The sequence below is a fragment of the Peromyscus californicus genome, unplaced genomic scaffold (genome assembly GCF_007827085.1).
Source record: "Peromyscus californicus insignis strain IS unplaced genomic scaffold, ASM782708v3 Scaffold_5__1_contigs__length_169319896, whole genome shotgun sequence".
NCBI lineage: Eukaryota > Metazoa > Chordata > Mammalia > Rodentia > Cricetidae > Peromyscus > Peromyscus californicus.
In genome coordinates, this window is record NW_026294573.1 from 124,004,303 (window position 1) to 124,027,561 (window position 23,259).

The following is a 23,259-nucleotide window of genomic DNA, read 5'->3' on the forward strand; positions in this document are numbered from 1 at the left end:
TTACAGAAATGAAAGTAGACTGAATTACCATGTTACAGAGATCATGGGAAAGTCCCAATCTTACCAAGTGATATGATAATACTTCAGAGATAAGAAAAGGCTTTAAGAATTCTCACCCACACACAAAAGAAGTTTTGACTCTGCTCAATCCCTGCGGTGGTTTAAATGAGAATGGCCCCCATAGGCTCATATATTTGAATGCTTGGTACCCAGTCAATGGGACTGTTTGGGAAGGAATACAAAGTGTGGCCTTTCTGGAGGAGGTGTGTCACTGGTGGGATGCATCTTAGAGGCTTCAAAAGTCCCCCTGCTATCCCCAGTTAACTCTCTGCCTTATGCTCATGGATCAAGATGTAAGCACTCAGCTACTGCTCCAGCACCATGCCTTCCTGCCACCATGCTCCCCACCATAATGGACTCTAATCCTCTGAAACTGTATGTCCCCAATAAACTCTTTCTTTTTGTTGGCTTTGTCACGGTGTCTTATCACAGCAATAGAAAAGTAACTAAGATAATTCCCTATTGCTTCCTAAACCATATATTCTTTTAATCATTCTCACCATTTCCATTAAAAAAAAAAAAAACTAGAAAAAAAATAAATCAATAAATGTTCTCAAGCCTCATATCTCATATATACTAAATTATTTTTAAAATTATTTTATTTGTTAGTGTGTGACTGTGTTAGGTGCTGTGGGATGGTTTTTCTGTACGCTGTGAATATGTGTTGCTCTTATTGGTTGATAAATAAAGCTGCTTTGGTCTATGGCAAGGCAAGATAGAGCCAGGTGGGAAATCCAAGCAGAGATACAGGGAGAAAGAAGAGCAGAGTGGGGAGACACCAGATAGCCACCGAGGAAGCAAGACATGTAAAAATTAAGGTAACATGCCACCAACCATGTGGCTAAACATAGATAAGAATTATGGGTTAAGTGTAAGAGCTAGTTAGCAATAAGCCTGAGCAATAGGCCAAACGGTTTGTAATTAATATTAAGCCTCTGAGTGATTATTTTAAAAGCAGCTGTGGGACCAGGCGAGACAGATAAACCTCCATTTACAGTTAGGCACATGTGCAGAGGTCAGAAGACAATTTTTGGAATCAGTTCTCTTCTTCGACCATGAGTTCTAAGGACCTGCATAACTGCATTTTTATCCACTGAGCCAACTTGCTGACCCAGTTAAGTATTATTTAATTATATTGCCATTATTAATATAGATTTGAAATAGACTTGATAATGGATAACCATTATCAAGGTTAGGGGGCTTTTCCCTGGGGAAGATCTTTATTCCTACTCTCAGCATTTCTTGGTTGCATGTAGTTCTTTGTCTAAGGTTGGGGTCCTTTGAGCTTTCCCATTTCCATGTTACCATGTCTACTGGTGTTATCCTTGTTCAGGTCTTGCTTAGGTACCCATGTTGACGAGACTTCATGGGTACAGCCTGTCTGACACAGAAAACTTCCTGTTCCTCTGGCTCTTACAATCATTCTTTCCCCTTTTCCACAATGATTCCTGAGCCATAGGTGCAGGAACTATCAGTTGTGACTAAGCATCACACAACCTGTGGTTCTCTATTTTCTTAAGTTTTGGGCTCTATCTGTTGCAAAGAGAAGTTTCTTTGATTAGGGGTGAGAACTACACTTATCTGCGGGTGTACGGAAATTTATTTAGAATGTTGTTAGGGGTTATGTTGGTTTAGTAAAGTGGCACTTGTCAGTTCCTCCAAGATTCATGACTTCGCTAGCCCCAGGTAGCTAGCTAGATTTCCAGTACCAGGCATGTTTCCCTCTTGCTGAGTGGGCCCTAAGTCCAATGAGAGAGTTGGTTGCCACCAAGGTATTTATGCCACCACTATGCCACTAGGATTTCTGTGTCATGTCACTGTTGTCGTGTCATAGCTGAGTAGAGCACTGGTGGCTTCCCTCCCTTGGAAGCTTGCATGGCCTTTTAGTACCATGAAAGTTAGTCCTCAGAGAGGAGGCTTTCAAGTCAGATCCAGTGCAGGTCCTCTGAGCATTGTTCAAATTGGTTATCTAATACCACATGGTTAGCCCTGAGGTCACATACATACAGGTAACACTATTAGGACTAAGCTGTTGTATTACATACACACTTAGGAGTGTGTGTGTGTGTGTGTGTGTGTGTGTGTGTGTGTGACAACAATTAAGAAAAAAAAGGCCATGAATTTGAGAGCAAAGGAAGTATACATAGGAGGGACTGGAGGAAGGAAATGGGGAAAGGATATGATTATAATTTCAAAAATACTTATAAAAAAGACATAGTTAATAACTACTTTATAGTCTGGTTTTATACTTCATGTATTACACAGATTTTTAGAGGGTGGGAGAGGTACTGGGGAGCATTATCAGCATTCTTTACACATCTACACCTGAATAAACACTTCACAACTGCTTCAGAGTTCTCAGTTTCAACAGCCACTCAACAGTTTAAAACAACTGTAAAGGAACGCTTGTGCATTAAGAAACACAGCACTTACCATCTGATACTCCTTCTCTTCTTCCGTCATCTCCGGCTCACTGTGCTCTTCTTGGGGAGCTGGAGATGGACTTCTGGTAACTTTTCCACTACTCACAGCCTCAGTGTTTTCAGCATCTTCATCTTCTTCATCACTATCCTATGGAACCAGCAGGGAGCACAGATTTTTCACCACAGTAGAAAGTTGAGGAAACAAGTATTAAGAGCAACTGCTTCCTAAATTAGTTTTTACTCTTCTTTTGGTGTTGGCTTCAAAGATGGTAAGCATGTAGTCTATTGCTGAACTTTACCTTCAACCTCTTTAAATTACATCAATTGTTCTTATTATATATTTCAGACAATCTTTTTCAACTTTTTTTTCTTGAGAAACCAGCTTCATTCAGACTCATGACCCAGCCTCATCCCCTGGGAATACTGAGACCACAGTATATGCCACCATACCAAGTTCTAATTTGTACTATTTCACTTAGTAATTGAAAGTGCAACCTAGGGGGTAAGATTATAAAAAGTTTAGGTTTTGTTGCTATTGTTTTTTTCCAGACAGGGTGTCTCTGCATATCCCTGACTGTAGACCAGGCTGGCCTTAAACTCAGAGATCCGACTGCCTCTACCAGCTGTGTGCTGGGATTAAAGGTGTGTCCCATGCTTAGCCATAAAAAGGTTTATGAAAAGCAGTTACTTTTTCATTTCAACTTTTTTTTCTATTACGAATTTTGTTCTATTTTGTAAATAATAAGGAATGCATCATATGCAGAGATGATTCAGTGAATGCCTTCCTAAAACAAATGGCTGGTAGAACTTTGGATAAATGGACCACAGTTTAATTTTTACAGTATTATATAGTTAACTAATTTTCTATTACTTAACATGATTTAATAATAATAAATCTCTGGCCAGATCTAAAAATCTCAGCTTGCTGTGCCTGAAACTAAGTTCTCTCTTTCTTTATTACAAAAAAAATATTTTTAACCTTCATTTTTATTCTATGTGTACAGATGTTCTGTCTTGTGCATCATATGTCCGTAGAGGCCAGAAGAAGGCATTGGATCTCCTGGGGTTGAAGTTATAGATGGTTAAGCTGTCATGTGGATCCAACTCAGGTTTCCTGGAAGAGCAACCAGTACTCTTAACCACTAAGTCACTACTCCAACCTCCCTAAATTACGTCTTTTTGACTACATACTGGACAGATAGATAAGAAATTAGGTCTGCCGGGCAGTGGTGCACACCTTTAATCCCAGCACTCGGGAGGCAGAGCCAGGGGGATCTCTGAGACTTCGAGGCCAGCCTGGTACACAGAGCGAGATCCAGGATAGGCACCAAAACTACACAGAGAAACCCTGTCTCAAAAAACCAAAAGAAGCAGATGATCATCTAAATACTACCATGTGTAGAATACTGGAACCAGCGGACAAATATATGCAACACAAACCCAACATATTTAGGAAAACAGAAGAAAACACAATCTCTAAAACAGTGGTTCTGAATCTGTGGATAGCAACCCCGTTAGAGGTCAAGCAGGGGTCACCTAAATCCACTGGAAAACACAGATACTTACATTACGATTCATAACAGTAGCAAAATTACAGTTATGAAGTAGCGACAAAACTAATTTTATTGTTGGGGTCACCCCAACATGAGGAGTTATTAAAGGTCACATCATTAGAAAGGTTGAGAACCTCTACTCTAAACAAAAGCTTACGCTTAAATAAACAATCAAACCCAAACTAACCAACCAACCGAGTACCCTAGAGGTCAACTATTTTTATACAGGGTTAATTTTCTCCCTTTCCTGGTGTTTCTTGTTTTCATAACATACAGAACAAAAGCTTTGGCATGAGTCTTTTGAGAAAAATTAATTTTATGTTTATAAGCAAAACAAATGTAGGGCACAATGTACTCCTACTGTACTTAATTTCTGAAGCAGTTATCAGCCTTGAAATGACAGCTCATTTCCTAAGATATACAGTGGTCACGGACTTGGCTATCATACCAGGTAACATCACTACAGAAAAGAAAAATTGCTAAACCACTCATGTCACATAACTGAAGAATAAATATTAAAAGGATTTAAAGCCTTTTAACTGTCAATGCTTGTATCAAAAAGAATGAAAACTACTAAAGCCTCAGTTAAAAGTATGTATTTAGACCAGGATTGGTGGCACAGTCTTTAATCCCAGCATGCACTCGGGAGGCGGAGGCAGAAGGATCTCTGTGAGTTCAGGGCCAGCCTAGTCTACAAAGCAAGTTCCATGACAGCCAGAAAAATGCTGTCTTGAAAAATTAAAACAAAACCAAACAAAAAAGTATGTATTAAATATCTACCTAAATCGTCAGTTAAACATATGCATTAAATAGCTATTGAAAGGTAAATTCATTTCTCTATGTTATTTAACACTGTTTTATTTTGCATGACCCCCTGTTAGGGAGCTGGCTGCACCTTAATAAAAACATAGAGTTGTACATTAACATAAAAACTAACCAGAATTATGGAGTATCTTTACAGGTAAACTTTTTTAAACTTACTGCCTCCTCCCCTTTTTTTTCCACCTACCCTCAATAACATACACATAAAAATATAAATCCCACTAGACATAGTGGCACACACATAGAATCCTTGCACTTGGGAAACTGAAGGACAGTGAGCTCAACAGCAGTCTGAGGAAGTGCTTGAGGCCACCCTGGGCCAAAAAACAAGATCCTATCTCAGTGAAACAAACACAAAACAACATCAACAACAAACCCCAAACCTCAATATACTTACCCCAAGGACTCTCAAGAAAATAAGTATTTTTCTGTAGGCCTCAAGCCACTTTTCACACAGACAAAATTTAGTTTCACGTCAAGATCTACTTACAAATTTACTTCTCTGGGGTAAACGAGGGCCATCTCCCCCTTCAGCATCTTCTGTGGCCTTCTTTTCTTTTTTTGACAATTGTGAACGCTGCTGTTCCATTCTTTCTTTCTCTAATTTCTTCTGTTTTTCACGTTCCATTTTCTCAAGGCCTTCACGAATCCAGGCTGGAAGAGTCCTGCGTTTTACTGCATCTATTTCATACAAGAGAAAAAAATTTACAAGTCAGTTAAGGAAAAATCTTAATCATCAAAGTTTTGAGCTTCTATCCCTGCCATGAATAAAAGTCAAAATTCCTTTAGTGTTGTGCTTTAAAAGCCATTCCTTTGAACAGCAGGAGGGCACTAGAGTGCATTAAAGTGTCACCTCATTTAATGCACACAAAGCCCTGAGATCACTACTATTGTTCAACCTCTTTCCTAGGTGAGGAAACTTAAGTTCAATGAGATAAAATGATGTGCTTGCTCAGGGCTAAAAAGCCAGTAATGTGGGCTAATTCAGACTCAAATTTAAGCTGCTTCCTTAAATATGTCAACAGAGCAGAGTCAAACAAAAGCACAGTTCATTTTCTTTTTTTTTAAAAAGATTTATTTATTATGTATACATTGTTCTGTCTGCATGTATGACTGCAGGCCAGAAGAGGGCACTAGATCTCATTACAGATGGTTGTGAGCCACCATGTGGGTGCTGGGAATTGAACTCAGGACCTCTGGAAGAGCAGCCAGTGCTCTTAACCACTGAGCCATCTCTCCAGCCCACACAGTTCATTTTTATACTAAGAATTCATCTAGGGGCTCACAACCATCTATAATGTGATTTGATGCCCTCTGATGACATGTAGGCATACATGCAGATAGAGCAGAGCACTCATACCTAAAAAAAGAAAGAAAAATACAAGTAAATTAAAAAAAAAAAAGTTCATCTAGTTAAAATAAAAAAGCAGTAAGTTAGAATCTTCCTAAGGTGTTAAAAGGTCTATTTTCTGGCCCATTAAATGGTAGGTGATTTGAAACTTTCAAAATAAAATGTGGACTAAATATGTAACTTGTCATTACTAGCTTGAATAGCATTTAAAAATTGATTTGTTGTTGTTGTTAAGGTACTCATGGGAAGTAAATAATTAAAGGAAACCAATGTGACAGAAGTGTATCCATAACTAAGACTGGAAGGAGACCCATAGCAGAGAACACTGAACTATCAACACTGAAGATGCTATGGTTATCAAAAATCTACATTTTATCACAAACTACTATTTCAGGCAAATAATCTGAAAAAAAAATATGCAATACCTTTTACATTTAGATCAGTATCTCTCTCTTTTTAAGATTCAGTGACTATAAAATGATAGGGTTTTAAAATATTATTTCTACCACATTAAAGAGGTGCTAGAACACCTTAGGAAACCAAAACATGGTTTTTACAGTGATAAGAATATCATGCTAATGTGGTTCATGGAACATATCTAAATAGCTACCAATTTGTGGAGGCTCCTGCTTCACAGGAAGTGCAATTGGTGAACGCTGCCGGTCCCTGAATGATGGCGGCCGCTCTCTTCGATTCTGGGCAGGTGCTGGAGGTCCTGGAGGTCCTGGTTGCCAATAAGGAGGATGAAATCCACCTTGCGGTGGACCAAAAGCAGCCCCATGCTGAAAGAGTATTGCATTTTAATTTTCTTCAATTTAGTACATATACCCTCTGGGACACACGTGTGTTATGAAATGGGACAGTAGAAATCCATGTGTGCAGCAAATCCAATAATTCCATGGTTCTAACATCCAGCAGTATTTCTGTAGCCCCAAGAACCTAGGCTTATTTTTCTGAAGAAAGATAAGGATTTTTCTGCCTAGGCAAATACAAATAGCATTCTATAACCCAGCTGATAGTTTATTTAACAACTATAGAAAGGCACATACACATATATAGTTATATATGTATGTGAACCTTTTCACACTAAATTCAGTCATAAACGCTAACATTACGAAGACATCAAAAATTCTTCTCTCTCTCTCTCTCTCTCTCTCTCTCTCTCTCAAGAAAAGCTCTCGATATATAGCCCTGGCTAGCTTTGAACTTGCTATGTGTCCAAGGCTAACCTGAAACTCAAGAGCCTCACAGGAGCTGGGGTGACAGGAGGTACCACCACACTTTTTATTTAGCCAAAAGCTACATAGAGAACAATTCTGTTGTCAGTTTTAACTTCCCACTGCTAGTGGGTTCTAAAGTGGTACAGAATTTATTTCTTTACAACCCCAAAATCACACTGAATTAACTACTATGGTAAATGTTTGTTTTGAAAATCCGCTCCTTTTAGAAGCCTTTTATGAGAAAGCTGCCAACAGGCTCTTTCCCTTATTCACACGGGCTTCATCGGACTAAACTAGGGTGAGAATGGGGCTCCTTGTCACTACATCCCTTCATAACAGAGCAATAACTGTCACAGGTGAATTCCACGTGTGACTACAGAAGAATCTAATCATGCATTAATGAGAGGACTACCATCTCAAGATGAACATATTATCAAATTCACCTTACAATTAATGCTAAATATGCAATTTCTAAACATTTTAAATTATGATAGTTTAGTGCATAAAGACAACTATAATTAGTTTTTTCACAATAACATCTAGATTTTTTGTTTGTTTTCTTGAGATAAGGTTTCTCTGTGTAGCTCTGGCTGTCCTGGAACTAGTTCTGTAGACCAGGCTGGCCTTGAACTTGAATGAGATCACCTGCCTCTGCCTCCCAAGTGCTGGTATTAAAGGTGTACACCACCACTTCCTGATGACATCTAGATTTTTAAGGGTAGACCCTAGCAAAGCAGATTAAGAAAATAAAGCCCATACAATAACACTATTCTCCATAGAGTTCTATGTCCCTAGGAATGAGCTAAATGTCACCAAAAAAGCCATGAACAATTCCATTAATATGTTGTATAAAAATGAAAGAAAAAATCACTGAAAAAAACAGTAATAATTCTACATAGAAGGTATGGCAGTTAGGAATAGTCTACAGTCAATGCGTTTTTGTCTTACTCATAATCTATTATTAACATATAATGTATTCACCTATAACATTTAAACATATCACACTGAAACTGGAAAACAAGACATATAACTATTTGCACTTACACATTTTTTTCACTTTATCTTAATTTTTTCCCTGTTTGTTTGTACCATTTTCCTAATCAACTAAAAATCTAATGATTTTAATAAATGTTGATAAATTTTCTGACACTGTTTATGTGCTTATCTGTACAATTCTGAAAATGACACACATCTTAGAAATTCTTGACGAGACATTTCCAAAAAATGAGTTACGGGCATGTCTATGATAGTAAAGTAACAAAATATCTTTCACCTGATAGTCAAACTGGTTCACCGGCCCCACTGCAAAATTATCAGGTGGTCCACCAAAGTTGTGATTGTTCTGGTTAAACATATGCCTGTTGTCAGGGGCAAATTCCCCACTGTCCTGACTGTTGCTGTCTTCAGAAGGAGGAACAATGTCCATTGGGCCTGGTGTTGGTGGCATCCATGGCTGATCTGGAGGGGGGTGTGGGGGCTGCTGATGCATTCCCCATTCTATTCAGGATTTAGGCATAAAGACATTCAACAGGGGGTTATAACAAAATCAATACAATTTTTAAGATCTCAAGAAAGCTAGAGAAAGTTAAGACAGACTTTAAAAAGCAACTTATGACATTTTGGCCAAATTCCTTTTGTATTATCTTAAAAATAAGCAATGAATTAAACACTACCTCATACGTAATTCAAATAAGTTAACTCCATTCTAACTTACACTCTAAACAAAATTCCCAAAGTTATTATTTTGTTTTGGTATTTTGAGACAAGAATCTTGCTATGCAGACCAAGCTAACCTGGAACTTTCTCCACAGAACTTTTCAACCATGAGCCCTCTACCTCTGCCTCTCCAGTGCTGGGATTACAGGCATTCGAGAGAGACCACACTCAGCTCCAAAAAGTACTTTTAACAAATTCCAAAGCAACTCTTGGATGAAGTGCTCCGTTACTGTTCAATGGCAACAACATAAAAATATCACTTTAAATTTATATTATTCCTTTTTTCATGAATACATCATTTATCCTCACAACAACCCTGTGAGGTAGGGAGAAATTCTAGTATTCTGTTTCAGAAGGGGAAACTGAGGCACGCAGAGGTTAATAAGTTCCTTAGCGTCACAAAAACAAACAAAAAACCCAATAAGGTCAAACTAAATATAGCAGGAATGAAAGGAAAACCAGTGATACCAGGATGAGTAAACTTCAACTTGAGAACTAAAATATTTTCAAAACTGGGAAAATTTAGCATTCTAGAAGACAAAAATCAACCATTTCACAATATCAAAGATGAGAATATTTGTTTCTCTTTTAAAAATATTTAAAATATATCCTATGTTTTCTATTCTCATCGATAATAACAGAAATAATAAATAAGGGGCCAGTAGTTAAGAGCACTGGCTGTTCTTCCAGAGGACCTGGGTTCAATTCCAAGCACCCACACGGCAGCTCATAACTGTCTGTAATTGCACTTTCAAGGGATCTAGTACCTTCATACAGACATACTTGCAGGCAAAACACCAATACACATAAAAAAATAAATAAATACATTTTAAAAATTAATAAATAATAGCAAACAGAGGCTATGACTTCCTCAGCAGGATATTCAAGTGTGAAATCTCTATAGTGTGACGTGATTATTAAAAATATTAACGCAATCACAGAAAACTGAATTAGCATTAAGGAATCTAAATTATACTGTGAAGCTTAAAAAATAAATAAAAACCAAACAGCCAAGAACGTATGGAAAACCAGCACTATCTGAAAAAGGGGAGGAGAAAAGGTGGGTGGTGACAGGAGCACAGCATATCTGACAGGCTTGTTTGTCATACAGTGGCACAACTTTTCTTTAATTAGAGGCTAGACATGCTTTACTCTGCCAGTGCTGCTTCTGAAAAGGCCAGAGGTTGCAACAGAGAGACAAAGAGTGCTCTCTTTTCCCTAGATGCCAAGTGAGGTTTCCAGTGTTCCCAGCCCCTGTCAGCCTAGGAATGAAGAACCAAGAAAAAAATCAAACTGAGTGCCACAATGCTAGCAGATTGTGTACAAAATAATTTAACCACAAAAATATCAAAATCAAATCGAGACTGCCTTTTTTTAAGGAGCATTAATTTCAAGAAGCTATAAAGTAAACATGAAAAATAATATACTAATACTCATTTTATTTTAAGACATCATAAAATTTGGGAAACATAAATAACAAACCTGGTTGCCACATTCTGTTAAAATTTGAATCCCCTTGAAAATTCCCATGATTATTTGGACCAGACTCCATTGGAGGCATATCCTGTCCATTTGGCATCATTCCTGGTGGTTGCTCTACGATGCTTTGCTGTCCTGAAGCTTCTCTTTGTGCAATCCAAGCTTGGGCCAAAGCAGCCCAGTCAATCTGGCCTGAAGTAAATTAACAGAATTTAGCAATCAGAATACAAGAGCTAAAAGAATAGCACTTCTCTGTAAAACAAGCATCTCAATTATTCCATTATTTTTCTTCTTTTCAAGTATATGTGTATGTGGTATACAATGATGCCTGTCTACGTGTGTATGGGTGTATGTGCATTTGGAGGCCTGATAGTAGTAATCTCTTCCGTTATCTCATCGACACTGTTCTTTGAGGAAGGGTCTCTCAATCAAACCCAGAGTTCCCTGATAAGGCTAGTCTCCACAGCCAGTTGCTTAGTGAGCCCTCCTGCCTTCTGAGGCTGAATTTCAGGAGGACCATTACACACCCAGCATTTAACATAAGTTCCAGTTATCTTGCTTGCATGGCAAGAGTTTAAACTCCTGATCTTCCGGCTCCTTTATTCTCTCTTTCTTCTTCCCTCCCTCTTTCTTCCCCTTTCTTTTTTCCTCATCTCTGTTCTTCACCTGCTGTGGAATAATCCTCTTGTACACTGTAAAGATTTGTCACTCGAATTAGTTTAATAAAATGCTGATTGGCCAGTAGCCAGGAAAGAAGTATAGGCAGGGAGACCAAACTAAGGATGCGCGGATGAAGGAGGACAGAATTGGGGGAGTTGCCAGCTAGATGGAAAATGAGTTGGACAAACAAAATGGGATAGAGGGAAAAGCCACAAGCTTAGGGGCAGCACATAGAAATGGGTTAAATTGTAAGAGCTAGGTAGCAACAAGCCTGAGCTATTGGCCAATCATTTATAATTTATATTAAGTCTCCAAGTCAATTATTTGGGAGCAGGTGGTCAGAACAGGAAAACTCCACCTACATTCACCCTTCCCCTTTTTAATTATCCCTTATTACAGATATTTAACTATTATACAAAGTTATGCCTAAACGATGCTTAGAAAATAATTCATATTCAGACCAAAATACATAGGAGTTTCAAAAAAGGACTCTATAAAAACACTCTTAGCCAGGTGAAATGGCACACATCTTTAATCACAGCACACCAGAGGCAGAGGCAGGAGGATCTCTGTGATTTCAAGACCAGCCTGGTCTACACAGGGAGCTCCAGGACAGCCAGGATTACATAAAGCCTGTCTCAAAAAAAACAAAACAATAACCCAATCTTACTATATTTTAATATTACTTCATAGAGAATTTATGACACTCTACCTTAGTTTACAGAGTTTTTAAAAAGAAACAAGCCTTTTAAAACAAGTACAAAAATAACCAAACTCAATTATTTCTTCCTTCAGAATGTTCTATTCTTTCCAGGCTGCCGTTGAGCCTACATATGACGGATTAGTATAACTTTCTATCCCTCTTCTTTCTCACATTTGTCCTTTTACACTCCTTGCTGTGGACAGAAATACTTCTTCAGCAACTTCAAAATCATCGTTCCTACTATCTTTCAGGTTATTTTCCTCTCTAAAATCTATACTAAAATTCTAAGACCTATCATTACTAATAACAAAGTAGTTTACTCAGGTTTCAATAAACATTCTCATACATTTTAATGAAACAGAAGACTGATGTAACCTGGATAGATGGAATTAGATAGAACTTGGCTGAGTATATCTTAAACTTCCCAACTCTATAACTGTGATCTAGCAAATCTAGAACTTTTACTAAGAAAAGACTTTGACAACACAAGATTATGTTAACTGTTTTAAGCCTGGAAAGGTATAAACAAGAAAAAAATCCAGAAGTCTTACTGTTGCTATCACTGTTGGTTCACATTAGAATAAAATCCTACATTAAAATGTTATGTAGCTATTAAAAAAAAAAAGTCTGGGTGTGGTAGACTTGGGAGGTGGAGACAGGAGCAATGTGAGTCTGAGGCTAACCTGGGCTATACAGAACATTCTAGCCCAGTCTGTGCTACGTTGTAAGACTGCCTCAAAAAAAGAAAAAAAAAAAAAATTTCCCTAAGGACAGTATAACGTCAAAAATAAATCACATGATGAAACAAAATTGGCCATAACTAAATTAAATGTTAAATGAGGCTCCTGATGTTTTAATTTTTACCTCTATATTCTTTTTCTTTTTGTTGCAAGGGGAAGAGGGAGATGAGGGGGTTAAGACAGGGACTCACTATGTAGCTCAAGCTATCCTGGAACTATATAGTCCAGGCTAGTTTCAAACTCAGAGATCTGCCTGTCTCTGTCTCCTGAGTGCTGAGATTAAAGGTGTGCTCCACCACCAACCAGCATAAGACACTATCAGTTTAAAAATGTAAAACTGTCACAAAATTTTCTATCCTTCAAGAAAGCATTCCCAAGAGGAATGCATTCATTACTAAATAGAAGTGATTCAATAAGCCAATCTGAATGCTATCATCTATAGCCTACTCATCTCCAGATGTCCACCCCTACCCAATTCCAAATGTAGTATGTTCCTTACTTGGATCCTGCTGGTGCTGAAACGACTGCATCCACTGTTGCTGGTTCAGGGGCCATTGCTGCCAAGGTTGTCCTCCTTGATCCCACATCCTTTATGTTTCTAATTTCAACAAATTAAACACAGTTAAAGCTGGGACTTCTTACATTTTCAAAACTTACACATCAGAAACTGCATGATGATACATTTTACATGATGAAAGAGCTATAATTCATTCAAAATGTTACCAGAGACAACTAGACTTAGGTTGAAATGTAAGAAAAGAAAGCTTTAAGTTAATACTGGTGTCAGAGTTTGGTTCAAAGTACAGTTCTAATCAGCTATGCTATGCTCAAAGAAGGCATACATATAATTATATAATGTGTATATACATAATTTCCCCAATATCTCTAGAGATCCAATTATTTTAATTATAAAAAGTGATTCATTCAATCACCAAACTCCTTTAAAAGAGTAACAAATAGCTGTAGCAGATGAAGCTTGTTCTTGTAATTACAGCCAATAATAACAATAAACACATAATAGCAAATCTAATATGTGATTAAGAAAACTATAAGTTTATGAGAAATTGGAAATTTAGTCTTCCAATGTCATTCATATAGATATTATTCACAAGATCTAGTATTATATTCTCCAAACCACTAAATAGTCTCACCACAAATGTTTAACTGAGCTTCTAATACAAAAAAACTATAGACATTAAAGAATGAAATAAATAGTATTAGACATAGTAATCAGACAAAGCTGGAAAGTAAGATAGTTTCTAAGATCTTTTTCTTAACATTTAAACAACATGAAAAAGAAGGCGGTATACTCTAAGTTATGGATAAGGGGATGGTGGATCCTTATACCACTCACTTTTCTGTAAACAAGTCTGAAAACTCATAATGCATATAAATATCTCATGTATATCTAATATAATACCTTATCAAACACTATATAAGCCTGTTCAAGAACCAGGAACAAATTGAGCATGGTAGAACACACCTTTAATCCCAGCATTCAGGAGGCAGAGGAAGGTTGATCTTTGTGAGTTCTAGGCCAGCCAGAGCCACACAGTGAGTTCCTGTCTCAAACCATGCCCCTGCACCCCACCATACACCACCCTGAAAAAAACTAGTAATAAGGGCTTGAAATAGTTCAGCAGTTAAGAGTGCATACTGATTTTGCAGAGGACCTGTGTTTGGTTCTAGCACCTACATAGAGTGGGGCTCACAATCACCTTTTTACTCCAGCTCCCAAGGCTCTAACACTCTTGGCCTCCAAGTGCAGCTGGAGTATACACACACACACACACACACACACACACACACACACACACACACCCATTGACACATACCTAACACATAATTTAAAAATCTTTAGGGGCTGGAAAGATGGCTCAGCAGCTAAAAGCACTTGTTGCTCTTTCAGAAACCTTGAGTCTGATTCCCAGCGTCCACACAGTGGTTCACAACCATCCCTAATTTCAGTTCCAGAGGATTGAAGCCTTCTTCTGACTTTTATGGGTACCAGGCACACAGATGGTACAGATATGTACATGCAAGTAAAACATACATACATATAAAATAAAATAAATACATCTTAAAAATTAAATAAAAATAAATCTTTAGAAAAAGAACTAGTAACAAAGGCCACCAAGATGGCTCTGTGGGTAAGGAGATATACTGCCAGGCCTGACCTCCTGAGTTGGATCCCAGGTACCTGCATGGTGGAAGGAATGAACTCCTGCAAACACACACATGCACAGTTTTCCAAAGCTTTCCTCCCCAAGTTTCAAGACTACTACCAGGAATGGTGTCTGACAGATTTAGATTGAGAAAAATAGATGTGAAATACGGGGTGGGAGAGCACAGATGACAATGAAAGTCCAAGTATCAAGAGCCACTAAAATATTTTTTTTAATAATTTATTTTCATTTTGGTGTTTTGCCTACATGTATGTCTATGTGAGGGTGCCGGATCCCCTGGAACCAAAGTTACAGACAGCTGTGAGCTGCCATGTGGGTGCTGGGAATTCAATCTGGGTGCTCTTGAAGAGCAGCCAGTGCTCTTAACCTCCAAAGCAGCCTTCCAGCCCCCCACTAAAATGTTGTAACTAAACCAGAAGAATCCTGATTTAGCTGCTGATGACTACTGAATGAGGTAAAGACGGCCCACCAAATACCTGGGTCTTTTTGGAAGATCCCTTTCAGAGACCCCAACCATGGATGAATATATTCACAGGAAAACTATTTTAAAAAACCTTAGCAAATTTTCTAATTAAATGGACTCTACTGAGCAATTAAAATGAGTAGAGCTTTATACACTGACATGTACTGTATACAAACTCAGTGAGAGAAAATTACAGCACAAAAAATACCACTTGAAGCTTCTTGTTTTTTCCTATTACAGCATGTATATAAGATTCCTAAATTACAAAACCCCTTAAAGGTCAGGAAAGCAGAAAAAAGTTATCGGGGAACTTCCACTTTATACCTTTGTATTCTTGGGATTATTTTATAGTGTGTATAAATGTATAAATTTTAGAAATGTATAAACTTTAAGAGAAAAGGAATCGGGCTGGAGAGATGGCTCAGAGGTTAAGAGCACTGGCTGCTCTTCCAAAGGTCCTGAGTTCAATTCCCAGCAACCACATGTTGGCTCACAACCATCTGTAATGAGATCTGGTGCCCTCTTCTGGCCTGCAGGGATACACACAGACAGAGCACTATATACATAATTAATAAATAAAATTGTTTAAAAAAAAAAAAGAGAAAAGGAATCAAAGAGAAGTGACAAGCACAATCCATAATGACTTGTATAGGAAGTAAAAAAAAAAAAAAAAATCACACAACAGTCACCTGGACAGAAGACAAACCACCTACCTTTGTTCATTTTCTTATAGATTTAGAGTAAATTTGGAAAACTAATCCTAAGGAGATAATTGGCTGGTCATGAAAACAAAACTTTGATTTCCGTTAAAAGTCTATAGAAAGCTAAGTGGTAGTGGCACCTTTAATCTCAGAACTTGGGAGGCAGAGGCAGGTGGATCTATGTGAGTTCGAGGCCAACCTGGTCTGCAGAACCAGTTCCAGGACAGACAGGATTACACAAAGAAACCCTGTCTCAAGAAACCAAGGGGAGTAGAGGGTGGGGGTCTATAGAAAACAGATAAGCAAAAGGAACAGAATTTAGGCATAAACTTGATTAGAAAAATAGAATGAATTAATCAAGCATTACATACTTCTATATGTTTAAGCCTAACCTAACGTTTTAATATAGACACAATACTGTGGTGAAGCATTCAGGTAATATTTCCTCTTTTCTCAAGAAAAATTCTTGTTTGAACCCAAACAAAATATGAATGTTCAAAACCTTTATTCTATAAGTATTATTTCATACTACCTTTAACTTATAGAGATTTTTAGACAGTGCAAAAATAGCATCACCTTGAACAGTTAACATTTACCAAATCATTACCCACCCCTTATTAAGTACAATACTTAATAAAGGGGTTGCTGATTACTTAACAAAAGAGCAAGACTGATTTGATGACAAAGATTCAGAAGCCCTATTCTCTAGTTCCTCATGTTCACCATAAAATCTTTATACTGAAGAACAAATGCAAACCCTCTAAAACTCCTTACATACAAGTGTCAAAGCACCCTCACATCCCTCCAACACAAGGGGAAAAAAACTGAGAGCCATAAGATGGCTCAGTAGGTACAGGCACTTCCACCCAACCTGGAACCCACATGGTGATAGATGAAAACCAATTCCTGCAAGTAGCCCTCTGACCTCATGGTGCATGTGTCCACACATATATGCATAATCATACAAAAATAAATAAATGTGACAATCTTCTTAATGACTGAATCAACTTATTCAGTCTCCTTTTAGACTTTTTTTTCACAGATCATCAACTTTTCAAGCTTGGAAAAGTCTGGTTACTGATGATTCATGCAACAAGACTTTGTTGACAATATTTCCCTTCACAAGGTCAAGTTAATTGTGATGTATCTGAAAAACAACTTAATTTTAATAACCAAGGGTTGCATCTGATCATCAAAAGTATCACACTGCTGGAAAAACTATCACTGCAGTTATGGACTAACTTGTACTCTTCCCAAAGACAGGCTGAAGTCCTAATCCGTGATATCTGTCCTTTTTTGGAAACCAGGGTCTGTGCAGATACATAGTCAATTTTGGATGAGGTCATATTTGGGTAGGGTAAGCACTAATCAAATCCCTAGTGAGGGCAGACATAAGCATCCATTCAGAGAATGTCCTGTGCCTACAATGCCAGAGACTGGACAAATCTACAAGCTAAGGAACACCAAGACAGGTGCCATCAAAAGTCGGAAGCAAGGAAGGTACCTCTTAAACTCTGCGTCCACACGTTTTGCCATCAGAATCATGGAAGAGTACATTTCAGTTGTTTAAGACACCTAGTTTGTAGTACTCTGCTACAGTGACTCCCAAATACTAACACAACCAGAACAATCATCATTTAGTCTTTAAATTACTCTATTAGAACAGCAAGTGGAAAACAAACAAAAACCAGAGCTGAAGAGGTGGCTCAACGGTCAAAGAAGTGCTGGCTGCTCTTACAGAGGACCCAAGTTCAATCCCAGCACCACGTGGAACAACTTACACTTCCTGAAATTCCAGATTCAAGGAACCCAACATCTTCTGACCTCCACAGGCACCCACACTCATATGCATATACATACGCAGGCACAAACACATACACACATGTATGGCATGCGCACACTTACACACACACACACAATCAAATAAATCTTAAAAGGAAAATAATAAAACCTTCAATTGTTTCGAGTTTCCCAAAATGACTTGTTCCAATGACGACCACTAATATTTACAAAAGTCACTTGCAGACTGTGACAAAAAGATAGATGAGAATTAAAATGTGATATTCTAGAGCCATTTATAGCTGGCAATCTTGTAATCTTAGCACTAAGGAGGTACAGAAGCAAATGCAAGAAGATTTTGAGTTGGAGGCTATCCTGGGCTATATACATAGTAAGACCCTGTCCTTGCCCTAAACTGAAATGAAGCAAAGCTCTGTAGTAGCACATGTCTGTAATCTCAACATCTGAGAAGCTGAGGCAAGAGGATTGATGAGCATTCCAGGCCTGTTACTTTGACAGAGTAACAAAGAAACAAAAGACCAATCAATCAAATAAAGAATTGGTGGAGAACAGTAGACCTGAAAGATTTAGCAATGGTCAAAAGTAGAATTTGAGTAACTAAATATAGTACTGACACCCAGACATAAAATAATTTTTCTTTAAAAAAAGTATATAGTGGCTAGAGAGATGACTCAGCAGCTAAGAGCACTGGGTACTCTTTGTAGAGGACCCGGGGTTCAATTCCCAGCACCACATAGCAGCTCACAACCATCTGTAACTCAAGTTCCAGGGGATCTGACTCTCTCTTCAGGCTTCCACAGAGACTCTCTCCACACACATACAGAAAAATAAAATCCTTTTTTTTCCCCTAGTGTTTTAAAAGAGATTTTAACAACTAAGGATATAAGCCATCAGTTAATAATGTACCAACATTGTTCCATTAATTCTAACAAAAGTTTCATACAAGTGTATGCTGCTGAGGAAAATATAACAGGTTGGGGTGGTTATATACTATTCAATTTTTCTACAGTTAAATTCTAAGGATTAAGCTGGGTGGTGGTGGCCCATACCTTTAATCCCAGCACTCTGGAGGCAGAGGTAGGCGGATCTCTGAGTTCAAGGCCAGCCTGGGCTACAGAGAGAGTTCCAGGAAAGGCACAAAGCTACACAGAGAAACCCTGTCTCGAAACCCACCCACCCCCCAAAAAAATTCTAAGGCTTGGTGTGGTGGTAAATGCCTTTAATCCCCCACCAGCATTCCAGAGCAAAGGCAGGTAGATCTCTGTGAGTTCCAAGCCAGCCAGGGCCATAAAGTGAGACTCTTGTCTCAACCCCTCACCCCCTTCCCCTCCAAAATTCCTAAAAGATCAAATTTACATGTTTTAAACAGTGCCTCTCAAGAATGTCCTAGAACTCATTTACTACGCCTCCCTTGGTGCTTTAAAAAAACCACCCCACAAATAAAATGTGGTTTGGTTTTGCCTTGCTGTACTCAAGAAATTTCGGTTTGGTTTTGCCTTGCTGTACTCAAGAAATTTTATATTATTTTGTTTTACTTAGGGTCAAGAGGAGAAAACAATAATGAAATATTAAAGATTTAGAGTGTTAATTTAATCAAGCACAGTCAAAATTTGCTCAGGGCCCAATTTTTTAGATGACAGTATTATCCACAAAAGGACGAAACAACTGAAATACAGGATGCTACTTGTCTCCTTTTGTGATGCTTAACACATAATACCCATCACTGGGTAAAAAACAAACTAGGCAACAAAACCATACTTTAATAAGACGCAGCCGCCTTCGACTGCGCCTGCGTAGTCCGATTCGCTGGGTATAAGTTCCAGGTCCCGGCCCCCGCCTCCTCCGCCCCTCTGCGCTCCTTGCCCCTTAAGTGTTTTCACTGCGCACGCGCAGTGCTTAACGGCCGGTCTGGAGCCCAACAATTAGTCCCTTGCCTTCTCAAAAACTCTTAGTTCGAAGAAGCGGTCGTGAACACTCTCTTTAAACAAAAACACTTATTTTTCGGCGAGAGCGGCGCTCTCATTTACTAGCTCAGGCGGACGCCGGTGCTTTCGGGAATGAGGTTCCGGCGGTCGCGCCAAGCAGCGTACGCAGCCTGCTTAAGTCACGCTACCTTCGCCACACAAACCAAGAGGATTTTAATACTCCGGCAAGGCCTTTTGTGTAAATTGTTCAACGCTTACCCGCTCCGATTCCGGAATACCGCAGTCGCCACCGTTCCTGTAATTCTCTCCAACCCTTTCGATGCTTCTACTTCTTCATGAACAAGACAAGATGGCGCCGGATTGGCGCCACCCGGAAGTGAATAATAACATCCGCTTTTCGTCTGAAGTCATATTTGCCCTCAGCCAGGCTTGTGAGTATGTGATTATACCGGCTTGATGCGTCCGCGCCATTTTTTTTATGGGCAAACCCTCCGCGATTTCCGCGGCTGAATATTCGTATGTTAAGCCTGCGTCGTACCCGACACATTTTCATCTGTACAGCCAGCACAACGCCGAGAGAGCCTAGTGTTCCGTACAAAAGGCGCCTTGAAGTTCTTAACTTTAGTAAGGAGACCCTCCAAGGGAAAATGTGTTCTCTCCTACGAACATTTATACTCAGGGAAAGATGTTGAATTCGCTTCTCCACTATCAGACTACGGAGGTGCCCCAAAGTCAAACCCAGTCAACTTGGAACTCATTGGGCCAGATCCACTTCAGACAAGCTGGCATCAGGCTGGAGCGCCGCGGAGTTCTGCAAGCAGGGAGTTTGCCTAGGTCTCTTTGTTACCCTCCTAACATCGCGCCCCCTCGTGGGAACATCCGCTCAGTTCACCTTCGCTCGGCTACTCTTGGGAAAAAGTAACTGGGAAACATAGTTTCTATTGGTCCTCTACACCTCAGCTACAAGGTGGCCTTAAGAAAGGAGGTAAAAGGTGTTTAGGCATGAATAACGTTCATATATCTAAAATGTCAATTTCCCAACCTGGAAGTTTCGTTACAAAAGAAACAAGAATGCTTAGAAATAGAGTATTTTTAACCTAAATTCTGGGAAATGCCCTTCTAGAAATTTCAGTGTGACTGAAGAGGGAGTTGTGAAGGAGAATTCTAGGAAGGAGGGTGTGTCTGCAAAGACTGACTAGAGCTGCAGTAATGTGGAGAAGTTGGACTGTTGCATCCTGGTCCATGAGGCTTAATTACACGTTCTGGGCCTAGCTTTGCCCACTGAATAGCCAGTCCTTGCTAACACCTATGTTGGAGCTAACATCCTGTGACTAACAGATAAAAATCTTTTGGGCCGGGTGGTGGTGGCGCACGCCTTTAATCCCAGCACTCGGGAGGCAGAGCCAGGCGGATCTCTGTGAGTTCGAGGCCAACCTGGGCTACCAAAGGCGCAAAGCTACACAGAGAAACCCTGTCTGGAAAAACCAAAAAAAAAAAAAAAACCTTTTGGAACCTTTCAACGTAGCTGACTCCTAGCTTCCATCAACCCAAGAACTAAGAATGTTATCAGCTAACATATAAAAGTGTCTCCCATCTTGTAACTTCCTCCGTGATGTACACACCAATGTATTTTAAGCTTGACTTGATTTATGATTGTCTTTGTCCTTTAAAACTATAAAATGTCACAAAACTACTTCCATGTTATACGTGGCTTTTGGCATAACCCAAATCTCCATTACCTGGGCCATGGTCATTCAAATATGGCTCCACAATAAGCTCTCTCTTATTCCCTTTAAGGTAAGAACTGTGTTTTTTGCATCCACAGAATACACTAAGAATCTAAGCCTTTGAATTGGGAGTTGTGTGCAAGAACAAATTACTGTAAAAGCAAGACTGTAATTGGTTGAATAAAGAAAATATAGGTAGATGTGAGAATAGGGATGCCCTTTGCAAGAAATTCTGTCATTCTTGAGCACTTGAAACCCAAGTAGCCTGTATTATTAGAATGAAGTCATCCTAGATAAACACCTGCTGGCCTCAAATTTAGCTTTCAATATGTAATTTGAGGGGCACAATGAAGAAAACTGCCAACTATCTGGCAATACTATGATGTGAGTTTATGAGGTTAGTACTAGATTCAAAAGGAAAGCTGTAGTTGACTCTTCGTTTCTACTTAGCATAACTAAGACTCCTCAGTCTTTAAAAAAAAAAAAAAGCACCACTTTTTTTTGTTGTTGTTGTTCACACAGGGTTTCTCTGTGTAGCCCTGGCTGTCCTGGAGCTTACTCTATGTACAAAGCTGACCTCGAACTCAGAGATCTGCCTGCCCCTGCCTCCCTAGTGTTGAAGTTAAAAGCATGCACCACAACCACCCAGCTGGTCCAATTTAATTTTTTTTTTAATTCACTTTATGAAACAAAATTAAGACATACCTACAACATACCAGTAGTTACCTCTGAGTTAGCTCTGTGATATTTTGTATTTTCCAAGTTTATTTACCAAGGAACATTCTATTTATTTGTTTGTTTATTTATTTATTTTGGTTTTTGGAGACAGGGTCTCTATATGCCCCTAACTGTCCTCAAATTCACAGATTTACCTGCTCCCAACCCCATCTCTGGAATTAAAATCATGTGTCACCATGCTCAATCTCACAGAGAAACATTCTAACCAGAGAAATAGATTTTTCTCAGTAAATTCTGATTAGATTAGCAAGGCTATCGTAAGTTCCTACTCCCTATGATCATCTTGTAATTATGTGCTATTTCCCTAGTAAAATTGAAACTAATATTTGGGTGAGAACTTTTGCCCTCCAAGGGCCTACCATATAACTTAACTCACAGAAAAATTTACATGGTTAAGTGATAGAATATTTTGACTAGTGACACCAGTCTAGTGTAAGCTAATCATTTTGGACATCCAAATGGAAGGGATTATTAAATGCCTCCTCATCTTGTTCCTTGATGCCAGGTGAATACTCTGAGCAATCACTATGTCAGAATAGAAATGAGTTTCACAATTCCATCGCTCCTTTCCTAACTACTCCCGTCTAGGGTTTCCATGTAACGTTACAACCTGAGGGGGAAAACAGACAAATCACTGTGTGTGTATTTTGATTTTGTTTTGATTTAATATGAATTATTTTAAGACTGGGTCTCACTATGTAGTCCCAGCTGGACTGAAATTCATAATCCTCTTGTCTCAGCAAGGGTGCTGGGATTACAGGCACACATCACCAGACATTTCTCCTCTGTGTGATTTCAAGCACTGTTTTATCGGAATACGTGCTGTCTTGTTAAAGGTCTAAGCAGCTATCATATACAAGATCTGTAATTTGGTTATTATATATTGTAATTATCAAGTGGCAGCATCTTGTCAGTATTACCTGACAATCTACTATTAATGATTAACACAGAACTTTAAGTTGATTTTGGTTTTTTATCGTGCTAGGGAGAAA

General features: G+C 38.7%; 1 protein-coding gene across 3 annotated transcripts in view; it reads right to left on the bottom strand.

Moving 5' to 3' along the window:
- Pnisr (PNN interacting serine and arginine rich protein) overlaps positions 1-20,187 on the bottom strand; it is a 28,414-nt gene extending 8,227 nt beyond the window's left edge. Inside the window, exons 1-7 of one of the 3 annotated variants that reach the window (XM_052718100.1) lie at positions 20,061-20,186; positions 13,227-13,325; positions 10,628-10,816; positions 8,703-8,926; positions 6,820-6,991; positions 5,349-5,539; positions 2,494-2,631 (exon numbers count right to left, since the gene is read on the bottom strand). In XM_052718100.1, the coding sequence (XP_052574060.1) occupies positions 2,494-2,631; positions 5,349-5,539; positions 6,820-6,991; positions 8,703-8,926; positions 10,628-10,816; positions 13,227-13,314 (1,002 nt within the window). In that variant the 5' untranslated portion in view covers positions 13,315-13,325; positions 20,061-20,186. Of the gene's footprint in view, positions 1-2,493; positions 2,632-5,348; positions 5,540-6,819; positions 6,992-8,702; positions 8,927-9,401; positions 10,408-10,627; positions 10,817-13,226; positions 13,326-20,060 lie in introns of those variants that run through there. The other 2 variants (XM_052718101.1, XM_052718103.1) reach the window with 2 other exon arrangements.
- Between the last annotated feature and the right edge of the window lie 3,072 nt (positions 20,188-23,259).